The sequence below is a fragment of the Xyrauchen texanus genome, chromosome 27 (genome assembly GCF_025860055.1).
Source record: "Xyrauchen texanus isolate HMW12.3.18 chromosome 27, RBS_HiC_50CHRs, whole genome shotgun sequence".
Classification (NCBI taxonomy): Eukaryota; Metazoa; Chordata; class Actinopteri; order Cypriniformes; family Catostomidae; genus Xyrauchen; species Xyrauchen texanus.
In genome coordinates, this window is record NC_068302.1 from 20,395,957 (window position 1) to 20,417,423 (window position 21,467).

The 21,467-nt window shown below is 39.4% G+C and overlaps 1 protein-coding gene across 6 annotated transcripts in view; it reads left to right on the forward strand.

The window, feature by feature from the left end:
• The window catches only part of aopep (aminopeptidase O (putative)), a 108,843-nt gene that overhangs the window by 47,072 nt on the left and 40,304 nt on the right, over positions 1–21,467 (forward strand). For 3 of the 6 annotated variants that reach the window (XR_007967811.1, XM_052094067.1, XM_052094066.1), the window contains exons 10-12: positions 1,691–1,751; positions 7,142–7,204; positions 8,071–8,154. Coding sequence is in view for 2 of the 6 variants with exons in the window: in XM_052094067.1 (XP_051950027.1) it covers positions 1,691–1,751; positions 7,142–7,204; positions 8,071–8,154 (208 nt within the window). In the remaining 4 variants the exon portion in view is untranslated. The remainder of the gene's footprint in view (positions 1–1,690; positions 1,752–7,141; positions 7,205–8,070; positions 8,155–21,467) is intronic. The other 3 variants (XR_007967814.1, XR_007967813.1, XR_007967812.1) reach the window with 1 other exon arrangement.

Consider the following 21,467-nt stretch of genomic DNA (forward strand, 5'->3'; position numbering starts at 1 on the left):
GAAAACATTACAAGCTTTGATTTGAAGAAGAGGGATTGAGCTACAATCCAAGTATTGTGAATGAAGTTATCGAATGAAAAAGGATGGTTTAATGCAAAACTATTGATTCATTGTTTTTTATTTTAAGTATAAAAACAATATAGTTTAAGTTTATTACTAAATATTCAGATATTTGCAAATATACAAGATGAGCCAAAATATTCGGACCACTCACAGGTGAAGCAAATAATGTTGATCATCTCCAAACAAGGCCACATGTCAAGGTCTGGGTAGATTAGATGGTAAGCGAATAATCAGTTCTCGTAGTCAATGTGTTGAATGCAGGAGAAATGGGCAGAAGTAAAGACCTGAGCGACTTTGACAAGGGCTAAATTGTAATGGCCAGACGACTGGGTTATAGCATCTCTGAAATGGCAAGGCTTGTGGGGTGCTCCCGGTCAGCAGTGGAGAGTACCTACTGACAGTGGTCCAAGGAAGAACCAACCACAAACCAGGAACAGGGTGTCGGGCGCCCAAGGCTTATCGATGCATGAGGGCAACGAATACTATCCTGTCTGGTCCGAACCAACAGAAGGTCTACTGTGGCACAAGTCACAGAACTGTTTAATTATGTTCCAGGAGGAATGTGTCACAACACACAGTGCATTGCACCCTGCTGTGTATGTGGCTGCTTAGCTGCAGACTAATCAGAGTGCCCATGATGACCCCTGTCCACCATCGAAAGCACCTACAATGGGCAAGCAAGTGTCGTTACTGTACCTTGGAGCAGTGGAAGAAGGTTGCTTAGTCCGATTAGTCCTGTTTTCTTTTACATCGCATGGACAGCTGTGTACATTTGCACTGTTTACTAGGGGAAGTAATGGCACCAAGATGCACTGTGGGAAGACAGCAGAATATCCAGATATCACAGAACACCTTCAGGGGTCTTGTAGAGTCCATGATTCGGTGGGTCTCAGCTGTTTCGGCAGCGTGCGGAGGACCAACATATTAGGCATAATGTTTTGGCTCATTAGTGTATAAGTAATTTGAGATCATAGGAAGACAATGCACAATGCTTTATGGGAGTGGACAGTCTGCAAAGCTCTTTTGCCCTGGTTCCCTTTTCCATGGTAACGCAACCTTTCGGATTGATGGATTATGGGTAGTGTAGTTCTTCACTGTGAATTTGGCTTTTTAATTATTCTTTAAAAAGGAAATCGAAGTATACGTGTGGCTACTACAAACGCATATGTCATTGTTTAAAGTGTCACAAAGCAGTTGTAGTGCACATGAGTCGAAGGCATTCCTATTCATCCGCGGTCAAAAAAGTATACTCAGTAAAGCAGTGCAGTCGACCGGCCGTGAGGCGATCCGGAACACGCAAAAACGAAGTATACCTGGGCCTTGAAGCTAACATTCTGTTGAATTTTCATTTTTTGGTGACCTGTGACAACCTCAGAACTTTTATTTTTAAAAATCAATCATTCTCTGGAGAAAATGAATGTGATTGTTATTTCTGGAACCCAATAATTTTTTTTTTCTATGGCGCTGAAATTACACACTATTTCATCCATTACCTTAAGGCTACACTTTCTGTTATTTGAGGTTACATTTAATTTGAAGGATACTGGTTTTAAAGCACATGAAAGGAATGCAGAAATGACCTTGATCTTCTCCAATTACTACTGAATGTATAACTTTTCTCTTTCAGTCAAGGTGTCAAACTTGAAACAATCTTCTCAAGCTGGTTGGATACACCAGAAATGCCAAAGGTAAGAATAAAAATGCTAAGATCTATTTTGAGACATTTGCTTATTCAAGCCAGATTAAATACTTCATTACTATGCAAAGTGAATAAATGCAGGCTTGTTACACAACATGTTCAAGATGTGTTGTAGCTACCTCTCATGCCTTTCACTCAGAATGTTAAACCATTTTTAATCCATTTCTGCCCGAGCAATCAAATGTAGAGCACAACCATATATCGCTCCTGTTCTGACACATAATTTGTCATCATTTACTCACCCTCACATACCATTCCCAAACCCATATGACTTTCTTTCTTCCATGGAATACAAGAGATTTTTTGAAGAAGATTAACACTGCTCTTTTTCCATATAATGAAAATTAATGGTGACTGAGGCCAACATTCTGTCTAACATCTCCTTTTGAGTTCCATGGAAGTAAGGAAGTCACATGGCTTTTGAACAACATGAGGGTGAGTAAATGAAAGAATATTTTATTTGTGGGTGAACTATCACTTTAAGAAAACCAGCACTGGATCAATTTAACTTTTTGGATCCTGCTGCTTTTTTCCAGTTTGAAGCCATTACTTTGACTTTAAAAACATGAACATTCCTCTAAATAAATAATGGCAGGAAATAGTCTTCCCACAATAAACAATCACAGTCACACACACACACACACACACACACACACACACACACATACAGTACAGTGGAGGAATGAGATGGGAACTGGGCTTTTTTTGTCATCATGATATTTTTAAAGCAACAAACATTAAAGCAAGCATAGTAAGTCAGTATTTGTGCATTTTAATGTTTGTTAAAGGCGGTTGCAATCTGAATCTCATGACCTCCTTTGACTCCGCTTTCTGCGGTTGATGCTGACAGGATACACTCGGTGCGACCTCCCAAATCCCAATCCTGACATTTACCTTTTCAAGAGAAAAGCAATGCGGTTCTAAGATCATTAGCTCGAGAGTGACTGTTTGGCAATAGCTGTAGATTGAGACATTAAGATTCAAAGAGACGATTTTAATCCTGTATTATAGAAAGAGGTGGCATTCACTCAAATGTCAAACTCACTGCCACCTCAGTGATCAGGGGCAAGTTCATGTGCAGTCATTCCATCACTTTTGAGAGGGATAGTGTGTGTGTGTGTGTGTGTGTGTGTGTGTGTCTAAGGGACAGATCTGATAGTGTGTATGTTTGTCCACCTCTTGGCGTTAGAGTGTGTATGTGTTTGTTTTGAACTCAAAATAGAGCACAAAATTCACTGTGGATTCTAAAAACAAACGGAAAAAAGCAAGACCTCTGTAAGGTAAAATTTTATTATTTGTATCTTAAATGAGTAGTTTACCCAAAAAAGGGAAATTCTGTCATTGACTCATGTCATTCAAAAACTATTACTTTAATTACTTATATAATATAACAATTTAATGATAATTTAATCAAGTCCTCCTGGCTGAATTCATTACAATGACAGTTCTAGGGACACAATTTAACGATTAAATAAAAGTAGAAGTTAAATAAAAACACATATTTCATATTCCAAGTCTTCTGAAGGTATGTTTTTCACTCTCAAATCAAATCACTGTAAACTCATGTAAGAAGCACGGAATCCAATAAGGCGGCGGTGCCGATAACATCAAGCCTCATTGTTTCTTGTGCATCTTGTGACCAAAAGACATGCAACATGACTTCATACCTTTTTGAGGCTGAGATGCACTTACAAAGGAAATAAAATGGCAGAAATAATGCTATGAAATTGTTTTAAAAATGTTTTGAAAATTATTAATGAAAAAATTAAAATTTCATGACACCACCAAATTTTAAGGCTGCACTGATGCTGCATTTAATTTACACAGAACGAAAGTTTAATTTACGTATCCATAATTAATTTAACCTTAACTTGTGATTATTTTCATTTTCCCTTTGGAATGTTGTGCAAAATAATACAAAAAACTTGTATTAATAAAGTAAGTAGGTATTTTGATTTAATGTTGACTAATCAGTAGCAGATAATACATAAAACATTTGAAGCTCTAACTGGGAACTGTGTGAGCAGTTAGCACACATATCATTGTAAAAAGCAGCTGTCGTCGTTGCGCAAGCCAATGCAAGGGCAACATTTCACTGTTAACTGCTCAACACCAATTTAGTTCTGAGCTTGTTGTGTTTAGGCAGGAATGTAAAAATGTAATAATACTTAAGTGAAAGTATGGATACTGAGTACAACTTTTACTCAATTAAAAGTCCAAGTTTCTAGCCAAAAACATACTTGAAAGTAAAAAAAAGAGCGATTATGTGAGAGTATGTTGTTAAATTCGATAAATAAATGAACATTAGAGGCATTAAAACAACAATGATTTTTATCCCCTTTCTCTCAAATCACGAGTAAAACGGCAGATTATCAGTTCATAAACACTTACTTTTCGCTCTGTTCCTCACACAATGCTATCTTATGACATATAAACACTTTTACTATAGCACATGACTAATTTTAACCTCATCTTAACATTACATAACCAACTACATTAACAAGATTGTTTAAGTGTGATAAAATTCTGTGGTAGCTCAACTTATAAAGTGTTGCATATGTGATACAAAGGACCTAGAGTACAAGTGGACATGTGAGCCAAAAATGTCAAAGAAACACCAGAACACTTATGAGGTTTCTTCAGAAGTTGTGTTTTTCATGTCTTATTTGCTTTTTATGACTCTATCGGCTAGGTTTATGTTTAAGGTTTACAGGGAGTACAAACCCCCCCAAAACATTTTGTTTACTCAATTACTTTACACCCCTATGTACAGAAATCTCCATTTACTATATACCGTCAGTGTGTGATAGTACACTCGTACATGGGAGGATGTGTGTGTTTTTTCATACTTTACGAGTTTGGCAGTGAGAGGGGGTTGATTGCAGTGTCTCGCAGTTGCACAAAGGCCTGGCTGTGCCTGGAATGAGGCAGGCAATCTGGGCTATAAAACAACTATGTGTGGTATCTGAGTTAACAATGGCAGTTTGCAGCCTGAGAGTCAAATTCTGCTCTGCCCACTCTCCTTTCCCGAAAGAGTCACAAAAACACACACAGACACGCTTAAATTTGTCCAAAGACTATCCCTCTTCTCTGGGGAAACAAAAATACATGCAACTTTTTATAACATGCACCTGCAAAAAGACACTTAAGACACTTTGGCAGACACTGAAACTTGTAGAGAAACACAATATGCAGTATATCTCCTATTACAATGGCTGTTTTTGGGATTTGAAAAAACACTTTATCCTGTTAAACTTTGGTTACCCGTCCCTCACTGTTTGTGTTATGGACATGAATGATACCTCATATTGTGTAGCTTCTAGAAAAGATATGTGCCGTACGATGAAACGGGTGAAAAAAATATCATACCAGAATATCATATAGACTTGGAGGTTGGCTCTTTTACTAGGACTAGTAAGCAACTAATTTCCAGCCATAACATCCTAGCAATCACATAGCAATATGCTAAAAACTACTAACAACACAGAAAACAACCACTTAGCTCAGATGTTGGAAAAATGTTTGAGGTGTATTCACATTTGAGGTGTAAACACTATCCATCCAATATGCGTCCCTGCACAATCACAAAAGCTTCACGGATCTTCTTCAGTGTGTTTGATATCAACACAGATGACAAGCACGAACACCTGAACAAAACAGGTAATACACAAAAATAATGGATAATTCAGCTTGACATGCTGCGTTTGTGCTTATATTAAATTTAAACTGCATTAAACTTTGCACTTTCTTAGTCTTTTCTGAAACAAACACAAGTGGTCACAGGAGACATGTTTAAGTTACCAGGTGTAAACAGCGAAGGGTCTCACCTGACCACATATGAGCCGATCACCCGAGACGCATCATAATACCAAATTGAAACGGGATCAACAATGCCCTTGCCACCACCCAAATCACCCTCGCAACCACATAGCAATGCCCAGCAACCACACAGAATTCCCTAGCAACCCCAAAGCAATGCCCTATTCTTGGTGGTGCACCACCAAGAATACACTAGCAACCTCCCAGTACACCCTAGCAATCACCTAGCAATGGCCTGACCACCACCCAGAACACCTTAGTAACCACCTAGCAATGCCCAGCAACCACCCAAAATATCCCAGCAACCCCAAAACAATGCCCAAGCAACCACCCAGAAAACCAAAGCAACCACCTAGAACACATTTGCAACCACAAAACAATGCACAAAAACCACCCAAAATACCATAGAAACCAATACACCATAGCCACCACCTAGAAATGCCCAGTAACAACCCAGAATACCCTAGAAACCAATACAGCCTAGCAACCACTAGAACACACTTGCAACCACATAACAATGCAAACAAAACCACCCAGAATACCCTAGAAACCAATACACCCTAGCAACCACCCAGAAATGCCCAGAAACCACCCAGAATACCCAAGCAACCCCAAAATAAAACATTAAAAAACACACAATATCATTGTGACAGCAACTTTTGCCTAGTCATGCATCCCTCACATTGTCTTAAGATACAGAAAATGTAAAAATCTGGTTTACCTTTGAAATTAAGAGAAACGTGTGCATGGTTTGAAGCCCTTTGGAGTACCTTTTAAACACCATTGTCTTTGAAAACCACCAGTAGCATGATATATTTCAAATGGCCATGGCATAACCATCTGGTAAAACAGTTATTTTGTACAAGTAGAGAAAGAGAGAGATTTGACTCTGTTTTCCATCCTGTTATCTTCCCCATGTTTCTTATTACCTTAGAGAGGCCATGTCAGCCTGCCTGTGATATCCCTCTATACCTGCCTGTGTATACACTTCTACGCACACACGGCTCATCAGTTTTAAAGAGACAGTCCTCATGAGAATGCCATCTTAAAGAAGTGTGTGCATGCTTGCATGTGTGTGACAGAGAGCTAGAGAGAGAAAGGGCTAGAGAGACAAACGGCCCCTCCTCTGACTGCACAGGGATTGAACGCTGTTGATTACAATGAAGCTCAGCTCCCAGACCTTTTACTGCTGCTAGCGCTGTCTACACACAAACTCACACGCACACACTCACGCTTCTTTCACCTTCCACTCCCCCTCTGTCCACCTCATCTCTCTACCTCCCTCCTTCCTGCTGCTTTTCTTATTCGCTCCCCTCCTTTCTCTTTCTCTTCCCTTCCCTCTCTCCAGTGAGTGTGTCAATGTGAGAGGGAAGGTATTCAGTGCGCTGATAGTGCAAGCTTTAATAAGGTTAAGTGTAGTGCGAGTGTATGGAGGAAACAGGAGGACGGATCATTAGAGAACTCCTGCGTGACGCTGACGTTTCAACTTAAAGAGGCAATTTTTTCTCTCTCTCTCTCTCTTTCCACTCAACATTCTGCTGCTCTCTTCCTCTCGTTCAGTGGCTGACGGACGCCAGCTCAGAATGGTTGAAGACTCCAACAGTGGAAGAAGTCAAAGAAGAGGTAAATGTACTTTTTAAGCTCCAAAGTTCACTTCACCTGTTTTTATCTTCCTTTTTTTGCTGTTTGATTGTTCATACTGTTATTATGCAACATGTAGCACTTCAGATCAGCAGTATAGGCAACTTTTCTTACTCTTTTTGTCTGTATTTTTTTCTTTGCGATCTGTTGAGTTATTTGAGAAAGTGTTTGACCATGCATGGGGGTTTCTTAATTCTTTATCTTTCTTGTATTGTCTTTGTCTGGAGTTATTGCCGTTACTTGTATCTGGAGCATCACTCAGTGGCAAATAGAGGAAATCACACTGTTGGAAGGTGTATTTTTGGTCTTTGGGAAAAAAGGCTTTTTACTCTATGCTTTTTACTGTACCTAGATGCTGCACATGTCTCCTTGTCTGCCCTTCAGTCTTTAAATGTGTTTTCTGATGTTTGAATGGCATCCTTTAGTGCAGAAACTGGTGAATTGAGCTTATTTGAGCTGCAAGGACGAATGAATGAATAATGGTTGATTAACTATTTAATTACTGCCCTGCTGAAAACTACATTTTAAACCAGCCTAAGATGTTTTGCCAGTCCCAGCTGGTTTAAGCTGATCTCCATGACTCACCATCTAAAAAGTGGCCAAATCCCCTCTAAAACCAGCCAGCTGACCAAGCTGGGAGATCAGCTAAGACCAGCTAGCCATCGTAGGCTGGTTTTAGCTGTTTGATTCATTTAAGTGTCAAAATTAAGATGAAGAAATTGTGCAAAGCCAAAAATGTGGTATGGCAGGTATTTTAATATGTCTCTTTCATTCTTTGTCTCTCTCACCTGCTCACTCCTCTCTTACTCCCTCTTTTTCTCTCCCTCCCTTTTCTGTCTCTTCCGCAGGTAGCAAAATGGATCCACTTCAGTGGCTCTGGTGGAAAGGGCTCCAAGCGGAAAAGAGCAGGGTCCAAGGTTATCTTCAAAGAGGTAAGACCTCATCAAGCATGCTTTAAATACTGTAGATCTCATCCGTCCCACCATCTATCCCTGATCATTACCCTCTCTTCCATAACCCAAGTTCTGTTTGTTCTTTTCGGGTAAGGAAATGTCTCTGATTTTGCTATATTAAGCCTAATCAAGGCCTTCTCAGGTTGCCGTTTAAGACTTGCTCAAGTCTGCACGTAGTTTTGTTTGCTCTCTATTGTGAAGCAGGGCTATCAGATTTTAGCACAACGATGACGTAGTTTGGAGGGCATTGAATGTTGGAGAAGGACTCATGCGAACGCCTGTCCTGTGTGTCCGCCCCTTGGCCAGCTGACAGCAAAAAACAGGGGGGGAAATGAAGGCATGACTTGAAATAGCTTCTGGCTGGTCATTTTTTACATTATCATGTGATGACAATTACTCACTCCTTTGGGATTTTGCTTAGGCTATTCAAATTGTCTCTCCAGCCAGGGAAGAGACCTGTTGCTCATTTGGCGTGAGTTTATCCATTCGGATGAGCATTTTATGTCTTTGCTTTCCTTTACACTTTTCCTCTTCTTGTTTATAAAATCTGCAAAGTTATGCATATGTGTATACAGATTCCTCAACAGGGTTTTTCTCAAAATGTCAAATAGTTCAGGTTTGTCTTGCTAGAACTGGCAAAGAAAGAGAACATGGTCACACACTAGGGTGACCATATTTTGATTACCAAAAACCAGGACACTCGGCCCGGCAATGAGATACTCAAATGATACTCAAAGATGCCTTGTTAATTTCAATACATTTAAAGTAGGCTATGCCTCTGTATGGATAGAAAATTGTTATTACAAAATACTATCTATCAAAGACACAAAAAAGACGGCCAGGACAGGACGTGAAAACAGGACATGTCGCTGGTAAAAAAGGACGTTTGGTCACCCTATCACACACTGACTGACAGTACACCAAACAGTGTGGTTGGCAATCTGTTAAAATATGCTCACAAATCAGACTATAGTATTATTAGGATCATTAAATTCTGCGTGTGTTATCTACATTGTTTGGGTTATGTCATCTTCAAGTTTCAGCACTGATGTAATGTCTGTCCCAAGATCCTGGTTATGTCACATTAGTGGCACTGTAGATTTATTTATGTGTGTCAAATTATGTCTATGCGTGTCACATACCAGGTGACTCCTAAGCCCGAAACTTACTTTATGTAAGTACGTATATGCAGACTCTTCTAGCTTCACAAGTTCGATTTTGTCGGCGGTTGCATTCCAAGATGTGTAAGACAGCAATTCATGACACAATGCAAGTACATGTTGCATTCTCAGCATTGCCGCCAAAAGGTGCAATAGCCGACATTAGTGTGAACTGTCAGCTTCTATGGTGAGCTTCCCTTTCAAGTCAACTACTGTAATGGCGGAGCAAAAGATAGAAGAGAATACTGCTGAGAAAAGTTAGTCAATATATTTATAGTGACTTACCTGTATAAGAACACATCCAGTTGATGGTTCCAACTTTTGAAGGTAACTCTAGAGCTCTGCTGAGTTTTGTGACTGCCACAGTAACACAAGAACGTAAATTAAGTGTGTTCAACTGGGCCACATGTTGTCAATGATTCTGCAAAGTGCTTGAGTCTGCATTTGCATAGTTGCGTGAACTATGTTTCTGGCCTTAGGTGTCATGTGCTTTACTGCCACTAAAATAAAATATATATTGTTAAACATGTTTTCGAACATGTCCATTCAAGTCACTCTAAAGATATAACACCAATTCTGACATGTTTGAAACATGCCAATCTGTGAAACGTGTAACATTCACACCACACCTTTCTCAACACTAGAGAGAAGCCCAGTCTTTCTGGCACCTGGCAAATTGACACATTTGTTATATGTAACTTCAGAGAATAGTGATTTAGGGTGTGTAGAGAGAAAGAAACAGGCCAATGAAAGAGAAGAAAGACCAATTACAGTCCTGTTGGCTCTGGACAATAACCAGGGTGGGGACCGAGAGAGAAAGAGAGTGAGCGAGCGATTGTTTGAAGTGGTGCCATAAAAGCCAACCTGAAAGGAAACACTGGTGACCCCTCCTCTTCTCATGCCCCTTCCCCTCTCACACACAACATGCACACACACCACCTCCTGCACATGTAAGGCAACGGGAGCCACTTTTCAGGTGTATTTTATATTGCACATTCATGGACTTCAAAAGCAGGCACCCCATCCTCGGCTTGCCCATAAATCAATCTCAGGCCGGGCTCTTGAAGGGGTGGAGGAACGAGAGGAGAGCACGAGGGCCCTACAGGCAGTGTAGCAAACACGCCACTCTCATAGGTAATTACACCATTGGTAATTGGCACTGTACAGGTCCAGACACCCCCCGCTGACCCCAGACTGAGATCAGGGTCACAGTTGAATGTGAAATTAAAGTTTTTGGCTGGAATAGAATGGGGTTTTATTGCCTCCATTTGAGTATGTGTGTTTGGGGAGTTGCTGTGCCATATTAGATACACTGTGTGATAATGAGCTTCATTTTGCTCCATTTTCATCCAAAGCCAAACTAATGAGAGAGCCTGTCTACACTGACTAATCACACACAGAGAGAGAGAGAGAGAGAGAGAGACCAACCTCTCATGACTGCATCATAGCTGGTAACTGTTTATATAAGGGGCAATAATCCACATACAGTACTATCAGCACTGAGTAACAGATGTCCAGTCGCCATTTAGAAGACACTTTTATCCAAAGTTCCTCACAGTACACTTATTAAAGGAACATTTCCATAGAGGAACTTGGGGTTAAGTGCCTTAATAAAGGGTAATGCCGCATAGATGGATAATCCACTGTGGTGTCAATAGTCTAAGTGCAATTTGAGCTCACCAACCCAGATCCTTTTTTTGGCTTTTTTTTTTCTTTTATTTTGTATTATTATTTATATGGATATTAATGAAAAGTCATGAAATGCTGCATGCAAGACTCAAACTCCCATCACCCTAATGAGCACCACAGCTCAGTTTGTCAAAGCACATGTACTAAGGTAATCAAATGGCTAGACACTATAAGAAGTTCCTCATTGCTTTGAGGTTTGGTGCTTTTGAAATCTCTCTTTGTGTATACAGTATCAATGAAAGGAATGTTGAGTTGTCTGAATTTGACATAAACCTTTTCTTAAACCACAGTACTTGAAACCATAGTGACAAAGCAGATACACTAAACTTCTAATATTTTTTATTCTCCAGTCATTCCTTTGACTGGAGAATAAAAACCCTTATTCTGTGCTTGTTTTTGGTCTTGTTTACTTCTGATCATTCAGTGCAATGCAGATGAAAGCTCTTGCTTGTGGGATGATGTGTTTTTGAATCTAATTCAAATTCCTGTTGTGTGCTGACATTATCCTTCACATTGCCAGATAGATGTTCTTGTGGCCTGTTCGATATTCAGTGGTAATATATGCCACTCTAGTTTATCTTTGCAGACCTCTGACAGCATAAACCCATTTTCCTTTTACCACCGTAGACTGAGATGTCCAACAGAGCGCTTGATTGCCGTGACCGGTTTCCTTCTATCTCTTAGAGTCTCTCTCTCTCTCTCTCTCTCTCTCTCTCTCTCTCTCTCTATCTCTCCGATTGATTGTTTTTCTAATTTTTCTGTACACTGCATTCTGATTTATGGAGATCGAGGAAGAGGTAAAGGAAGTTGGCCTCTCAGTCCAGATCCTTTCTGAGTGCACAGAATGACACACTGTAGGCCTGCTGTCTGAGGTTGTGTGTGCGTGTGTGTGTGTGTGTGTGTGTGTGCGCGCGTGCATACAGTATGTGTGTGTGAGGGATGTCTGCAGTTAGTGAATATTTTGGCATCAGTCAATGTGCAAGCTAACCCAAAAATGTGCGGTTACGCGCAGCTGGCAGGGATGGAATCTCATTCGAACTGTTATTAGAGAGGAGCACAGTTTAGCAAGATCCATAAAAACAACAACAAACAGAACGACCCATAAACAAAAGCAAAACAAGACTGACCTTTTCACTCGCTGCTGCTCCTCCTTTGCCAGAAGTAAAGAAAAGAGGTGGGGAGGTCTCCACCGTTCTGACTCATTCCTCACATGAATTTACTGGACTTTAGGGGAAAAAACAGGAATCTAAAGGAACTACTGCTGAAGTGCCTCAATTTCACACATACACCCACAAACAAACACTTAAAGACCATAAATGCTGCTAGGATGTACGAAACCGAACCTACGAGTGAGGAGGATGGTATATTTGCATGAGTGTTCACTACAAGCAAATCATTTTCTTAATCCATATTTTTTTCTTGTTTTCCTATAAAATAACTAAACATTCTTAAAACAAGAAAAATTTACTTTATCTTTTAATTTGTGTACAAAGTGAAGACTCTTAGGATATTAAGAGAATATAGTATCTTGAATTGTTTTCTTTCTTGCTATTCACAAATAGTTTTTCTTGTTTCAAGCATACATTTCACAAAAATGTGTGAGATGTCTAAAACAAGTCATTAAAAAAACTTGGGGTAAGAAAACTGGTCCTAGCCAGTTAAACTGGTCTTGGCTAGTTTAAGATGGTCTCCCAGCTTGACCATCTTAAAAAGTGCCCAAAAACCCTCTGAAATCAGCAATCAGACCAGCCTGACCAGACTCTGAAACCAGGTAAGACCAGTACACCATCTGAGATTGTTTTAATATGTTTTTTTTTTAAATGGGGAGCCCTAATATCTCATGTAATTTTGTTTCTCAATTAAATTTATCACGTTTTACAGTTTTTACTGGAAAACAAGATAAAATCCTGATTAAGAAAGTAGTTTGTTTGTTTGTTTGTTTGTTTTTACAGTGTGTGAGTGTTTTTGTATGAGGGTGAGAAAAGAGAGATGTCACATGTGTGTCTTCTCTGAATGTGTGGGAATGATCCAAGGGCCATATCAAATCATGGAGGGAAAAGTGAAGGGCAAGGGATGTGGAGAGGAACAAATGTTAGAGAGATTAAACCATGTGCTTTTTATTAAACACACACACTAACACTAAATTTCACATCAGAGGGATTTATACAACATGCAATCATTTAACCAGAAAAGTTATTTTAAGTTTGAATGTATTTAAACTTCAAAGTCACATGCACATCGGCTCAAATCTGTAACCAGTATCAGAAATTGGATGAATGACAGAGTTAAGAAAACCTAAACATTTCACATGTGCTGGTGTGATTGAAGTGTGCATGGAAGATGGAGGTATTTGCCTGATTTGCTAGTTGATTATTTGTCCTCCGCTGATTTTGTTAAAAGAAAAGATATTAAAAGTGAACATCAGTCACATGCAGAAACACTCAGGAATTTTTAACAAAACCAAAAAGCCATAAGCGTTAATAGCTGTACTGGCAATGTACGTCACATGTTTCCTGTTATTATGGGTGTATGCCCAGGCGTGTGTGTGTATGAATTAGTGTGCCTACGTGTCTGCATTTTTTATTGTGAATTGCATGGCTGATAATTTCCACTCTGTGAGATGCTTTGTACTCTAACAGGGTGGAACAAACAATGTACTCAACAGAGTTTATGTGTTCAACTTCCTATGCAAGCCCATCATAATCAGCAAACCTCATATTTCTTATGGCTTTTATTTGATATGGTAATTGGGATTGCGAACTCGCTAGAGAGCAGTATAGATGGCTGTAATTTAGACACAGGGTCTTTAAAAGCAAGAGCATTATTTGAACAGTATGCATATAAAAGGCTCTGCCACTCCTGGTCCATGAAAGTAGAACTCTGCAGTCTCTTGTTTGCCTCTTTCTTTCTCTCTCTCTTGCTTTTTCCCTCCATTCAGGAGAGAAGTGCCTAAACATGGGGTCTTGAGACCTCTGAGCTGAGTGTTAATGTGGCGTTCAGCATAAGCTTGAAGCTACTGGAGAGGGTTGATGATAGTGGCGGATTGTACTGTGGTTTTTGACTCAGGTGGAGAGTTTGGAAGCAGATAAGTTTACCTGCTAAAAACAGTTTGAACCAGCCTAAGATGGTTTTGCGGTCTTAGCTGGTCTAGCTAGTTTTTCGGCTGGTGCTTAGCTGGTTTAGCTGCAAGGCAGGCTAAAAGTGTCAAGAACCATTCTTAAGCCAGCTAAAATTTCAGTCTGACCATTCCAGACCAGCAAACCAGCTTAAGCTGGTTTAAGATGTTGGGATCAATTGTAGGGTTGTGCAATGAATCCTTCTTAGGAAGTCTTATATGATTAGGCTGGTTTTGGGTTCACCAGGTCCCGATTGGATGTGTTTCTTAGGGAGTGTTTACAAATGTTGCATTCCAGTTGAGTTTGAAGTTGAGTTTGAAACGGCTAGATGGATCACAACAGAATGGATCACAGTGCCGGGGTCTCGAGACATTTTTAAAAGTTGGACCGTCAGATGTCACAACCTGTCCTTTGTTGGAGGATCATGAAAGTATGTGTTGATGTTAATCTCTTTTTTTAATCAGCGTACACTTTGGCACTTTCACTCAAAAGCTTGAGCTCAAGTTCTCTCTGAGGAATAAGGCTTGAAGCTTTTAACGTGAGTGGTTTCCTCACTGAAAAATAGCAAGCAACATCTCCAGTGTCATTAAATACCATCTGTGTTTGTCTTTCCAGAGCACATGGAAAAGGCATCGGTTAGGAAATACATAGACACACATAGCTTTAACTGATTACATATGGTCTCCCTTCACTCTTTCCACAACTATGACGTTCAAGCTCCGATTGGATTAATGTCCAATACCAATTTGCGGATAAATGCGGCCTCATAAATGAGAGGTAGCATATAGCATTTAAATGTGCCTCATGTTAAACCACTTTGTGCATATTTTGCTTCATGTTCTACTGCCCCATGAACAGGCCTCATTTGGTAGGAAATGAAATCAGTGCTCTAGAATAAAAAACGTAGTGCAGTGATTGAAGCATCACTTCATCCCATTTCTCACTGGTCGTAAACGCGCCGCTCAAACATCTGGTTGGGGGAAAAGCAGCATTTGGGTAATGAGCGTGGGAGACGGCGGGTCTCACAGACGACTCTGGTGCTATTAGCCTCATTGAGCCCCACCCCCTCCCTTTCCACTCTTCATCTCCCAGTCTCTGAAGGTCTAGAGAGCAGACTTGTAAAGCCCAGAGTATACACAGCAGGCTCTTTAATGCAACAGCTTAATGCTGTTGGGCTCACAGTCGTGGAGAATTTTGAAGTAGACACATATGAATCCAGTAACAGACTTTTTAAGGGGTTTATTTGCCATTAGGCATACTGATCAATTTACACTTGTTTTAGCTTCAGTGCTTCAGAAATATCACAATAGGACTTTAGGCTATGGGGTACTAACACTTCCTGCTGCATTTTATTTGAAATTATATGTCAAATCCTAGTTTTTAGGTAGCTGAGTTTAGCTATTATACTTTAACAAAATTTTAAGAAATCTGCCAAATTAATGAACTGGTGACATTAAAATTCCCTTATTAGACAATATTACCTAAATAGACATTGCATCATGCTGATGCATATGGGAAAACCCTTCTACAATAATGTCAATTCAAAGATTGGCCATAGTGTTTAAACCCCGCCATTTTAGGCGCAAATCTGTCCAGTGTATATAAGCGGTGTGAACACAATTTCTCAGAATTTTCTTCCTTCATCATCGATTCATCTCTCATTTTAGAAGCCCTCTAGATTCGCCGGCATCAAAATAGGCAAGTAGTCAGATGGAATCGTCGATGATAATGTGAAGACTCTCTGCTCCCCAGCAGTGTTCCGGCAGACATTGGACACCTCGCCTTTATATGCTTCGTTGGTGAAGGGGTCCTCCCTTCAGCGACACACCTACTCCACGCAGTGCTTCGGCCAGTGTATCCTTTATTGCTATATCTGCTATTTTTATATACACTGGCGGCCAAAGATTTGGAATAATGTACAATTTTTGCTCTTATGGAAAGAAATTGGTACTTTTATTCACCAAAGTGGCATTTAACTGATCACATTGTATAGGCAGAACAGTAATAACATGAAAAATTACTATTACAATTTGAAAAAAAATTTGGATCTTCTTAAACTACTTCAAAGTGTTCTCATCAAATATCCTCCATGTGCAGTAGATCCTTGACATTCTAGCTGTCAGGTCATAGATGTGGCTGTCTTGTCGGGCGCTTCTCACGCACCGTACAGTCTAGCTGATCCCTCAAAAGTTCAATGGGTTTAAGATCCATAACACTCTTTTCCAATTATCTGTTGTCCAATGTCTGTGTTTCTTTGCTGATAGTTGATAGTTGCAACACAAAATGTGTGTTGACAAAGTGAGCCTTTCTCAACGCATATTTATAGCGCTTGAACAGGGCATATCAAATGCAATTATTGTTCCTCATCCAAAATTAAATGGAGGAGGGAAAAAGGAATGTCAATCTCCAAGCAAAGACTTCCTCATTGAGTCGTTGATGCGATCACCCTGGCTTATGAGTCGCAGGGTGCGAATTACACAATTGGTGTTAAAGCTCACTCAGCTAGAGGCATGGTCTCTTCATGGGCATGGACGAATTATGTTTTGCAGCAGGTTGGTGTTCTCAAAACATATTCGCGAGGTTTTACAACCTAGACGTAACGTCTTTCTCTTCGCAATTCTTCTCTGTCTAGAGTGCTTGCTATTTCATTGGCCAAACATAAACTTGTGCCCCTTTTAAGTATGGGTTCCCTTGTCATTTTACACAACATTAATTTCCCATAGTGTCACAAGCACTTTCATTGTAAATAAAACTTCCTGACTGGGTTTGTGAAGGGGTTAATTCATACTATATGACTATAGTTCATATATCCATTATAAGTGCTCCCCTCCTGGCTCACCGTGAGGGTTATTCACTATGGCATATTAATGTCAGTCACCATCCCACAGGACTGAAGCATCATGTTCTTTCGAGGATTATGCTTCAGTATCCCTCTCTGGGAGGGTTATGTCATGTAGTGTGGCGTGATGGGACTATGTTCCCCATATGCATCAGCATGACGCAATGTTGAGTGAACTGTAATCGTAAGGGAACATCTTGGTTACATATGTAACCTCAGTTTCCTGAGATGAAGGGAACGAGACATTGCGTAAGCTGGCTGCACTACAGATTCAGAGTTTTTTGAGGTGCACTCTCTGTCCCTCAGCCAGAAAATTCTGAGAAATGGTGTTTTCGTTCCCGATTATATACTGGACAGCTTCACGCCTTAAAGGGCGGGGCTTAAACACCCTGGCCAATCTTAGAATTGGCATTATTGTAGATGCTCTACTAGGTCGTTATTTCCCATATGCCTCTGCATGACACAATGTTATACACCGCAAATAGAGCTTAATGCAATTAAACACTGCAATTAAGGTGAAATATAAATACAGTCACAAGTATGCATGCATCTACAATGCTTATTGTCATATTTAATGTGAAAATATTTCTCAAAATTCACTTTTTCTGAGCAAGTAGTACGACTAAATTAAGTTTTCTATCATCTCAAAATAAGAAGCACAAACCTGACCTAAGGCTTAATTTATGTTTTCAATGTTTAGAGAAAGCACAAAACAGTATTTTGTTAAACCAATTATACTTATTTTGCTAACTGACCCTTGTAACCTTACTTTTTCATCTGAAGTACATTCCATCTGTGCTCAGTGAAGAAAAACATAACTTTTTCTTTAGACTTCTCACACTACCAAAAGTCTGTACAACCATCAAATATAAACTAAATAAAACCCCTGACAACCAAAATGCCATTGTACTGATGTTATTGTGAAATTGTTTCAGTTATTTTCTTGGTTTCTGGCAGTCAGCAAGGAAAATGAACCCTTGTCAGATCCATTTGATGGCACTATATTTGGGTCTTAAACTGAGAGAGGCCAGAGAAAGATGGCAATGGTCTGCAATGGTACAGTCAGGAATAGTGGGCAGAAATAGCTGCCCACCTGACTGGCACAGTCAGTAGACTGCATGTTGGATGGCTAACATAAATCAACACTGCCTGAGCACAAAGGGAACATGATGATAGCACAATACAACGTAATTACCATTGCAAGGCATTCATCTGTTGTTTTTGTTGCTGTGGTCTGCTTAGCAATATGACATTTAAATTAAAGTCTGGCCGAATGTTGGCCCACATTTTCTTGGATAGTTATGCTTTCGAATAAATGTGTTGTCTGTGTGGGCAGCATTTGTTGGTTCTCGTTGTACTAGAGAACATTCACTACATCGAAAGCCAGCACATGCTTAGATAGAATAAGATTTAACTAGCCTGCGGTGCATTACTGTACATTCCAGTGCATTTGCTTTCCTGGTCTAATCCCTACAGCCTATTATGGCCTGAAACCCAAGACTGAGACTTAAAATTAAAAAGGTAAAAGAGTCTACAAGATGTAGGAGAAGTGTTTTTGACCTGCCAAGTCCTTTTAAGAGGTGATGTAAAGAGATATTTCTTTGTCCATGTAATAGATTTGTTTTAAAGAGCTTGTTGCTTTTAAGAACCATTTTTGAGCATGACATGTTCTGTAAATCTGCTCCAAAATCACCTTTAGTAAGTGTCAAAAGCTCTGACGTTCTGGAATGAAGAGTAATATGAGTAATTGCTCATATGACTCTAAACTTTCAACATTGTATATTAGGTAAATACATCCCAATACAAAAAGTACCTAATCAGTTGCTCTGTAGTGTTGTGTGTTAACGCAATAACAATCACTAAAACAGAAACTGAGCTTTACAGCAGGTGAAGATATTAGGAGCAGATTTGTTAGCAGCCACCTGGTGTGAAAATGTGCCACGTATTGGTTTCCATGTGTAAGGATGACTCATACCATGTTGTTTGTCAGGAGACTTTTTATCTTCTTAAAGAGACACTGATGCTACATGAAACGGTCTTTCTGTAGTAGGATTAGGAGTCGAAAACCACTTATTATTCAGATTCGGTTGCATTTGTATTTAAAAGATAATAAATACTGGAACCAATATATTTTCATGTTGATAGTTTCTGTTAACGTTTCTTGAAAATCTGCTTTCTTCTTTCTGTGCTCAGCTGATTTTCGCTGAACTACAAGTTCAAGTTTATTAGCATATTTACAAGTATTAACTATGTTACTTTCTTTTTGTATTTTTTTTATTCAATAAATGGATAATTGACAAGTATGGTTGTCAGAGTTGATACAAATTTGAAATCTAAGTTAAAAACACATGTCAAGTTCATAGAAATGTAATCTTTGTGTCCATGCTGGTGTCATATTTTATTTAAAAACAGCATTTTCTACACACACACAAAAAAAAAGCCAATATTTCTTTAGGAATTTCTGATTTGATGAGAATTTCTGCTTTTTTTATTGTCTCCACATGGTTTACACCACTCTAAGCCAGCGGGGGAAAAAAATATAAAAATTACTTTGAAATCAAAAACTAAATACAATTCATCATAGTAGAGGTGTACTTAAGTAATTATTTTGTGTGAAAAATTTTTTATGTATTTTTGAAAAACATTTTAGTAACTTACTATATCTGGGAGGAAACATTTATGTCACGTCATTGACCCATATCGTTTTTTGAAGAGGAGGGAAGATCTTCAGAACCTGCATGGAGGGAAGAATCGTTAATAGGATCGTTATAAAACCAGAATTGTTAAGTCAAATTATAAACAGAAACAGTATTGTTAAATTCCTTATTACTCCCATTCCTATGTCATGTGAGTGATTTCACTATCAGTGGCAGTCATGGTGAAACTTCAGAATTTCTTTGCTTGCACTGTACCATGTTTTAAAATGCAGGTAAGGGCTCTCATGTTCTCAGGTGACTTGAGTATGTGCACATATCTGTGTGCATGCGCGCTCAAGAGAGAGAGAGGAATCTCAGCACACTAGTGTGTGCATGCGTTAACACAATCTCCCTTTTTTAACATGTTTTGTTCTGGTCCAGCACACCAGCGCTGCATGAAAGGAATGTTGGATACAGAGACACACAGAAAGAAAGATATCTGAGTCCATCTGCAGAATCCCATTCACTCAGAGGCCTAATCTTAAGGGGTGAGCAAGGGTCTGGAAGCTGACTGCAATAGGCAGCCCCATCTACAGCGTGTCACCAGACCCCTGTCTAGTTGTGCAGACAGGCTAGCATTTCATTTCCATAACACATCCTGCCAGGACCTCGCCAGGTGGCAGCCTATACCCCAGTGTGCAGGAAGATGAACCCGAGCAGGCTTTTAGCAGGAACTGATGCTATCTCAGTAACATTTTCGTTTGTTCGCAAGGGTTGTTTTATTCTTCCCTGTCTCACAAATTTGCTTCGACTTTGGTTTATATGGAGGAAATGGAGAAGACTGTTGTGTGTGTATGTGCAGTATACAGAATGATTACTGACTGCATCATCAGAGAAAAAGTATAAATGCATGGCATGTCAGCTCAGAGGCTACAGTATATATATATATATATATATATATATATAATATTGTATATACAGACATGATATCTGAAAAGCTCATATTCTCCATCTTTCTCTTGTTTTTGTTTTTTTGTCAATACATTTCCTGGTAAGAGGCAGGCAGTTAAACATCATAGCTCTTTTCGACATTCTAGAAAGCTGCCTCAGGATCTACTGCCTAAAAAGCCGATCACATTAAATGTGTCCTTGCATTAAAAAAAGCTAGACATAGTGCCACAAACAGAGCAGAAAGCAAGTGTCTTGAGATATGTTTTTAATAGTTGACGTTTTTTTTAATTTGGCACGGCCTAAGGCAGCATTATAACAATCATGAACCTCATAAGTGACTGATTTAGAAGGCTCTATAGGCAGCAACTCTTTGCACCACATTAAAAGTTATTTGCATGGGCCATGGGAGAGTTTGACGTTAGCATGTCAGAGAAAAAGCATAACACATAGCACATACACAATATTGGGTAAAATAGTCTTAATTACTTACAACTTTTTTAATTAACCTTTATAGAATTAAAATAAATAGTCACCATTTCTCTCCTGTTGTCCGTTATTTTGCATGAATTCTTTCCACTGATCTTGTCGCAGTCCACTATGAGATTACATTCTTTGTGAGGCATACATGCAGTGCTGCCTTAGAAGGTATCAGCAGCATAATGAAGGGAGCACATGTTCCTTTTTACACTGAATTGTAAGCATACAACACAACATCTCAAACTTGCAGATATTCGCATCTGTGCATGCCAAATAGTCTTTCAGACTTTTGAAAGCTAATATAATGGCATATTCCAGGAGTCTGCAATGTTTAAACACATTTCTCATTTTGATTAAATTGTAACTCAGTATGAGAAAGAAGCTTATGTGGAGTGAGTCTGTGCAACAGGTAACCCATGAGATG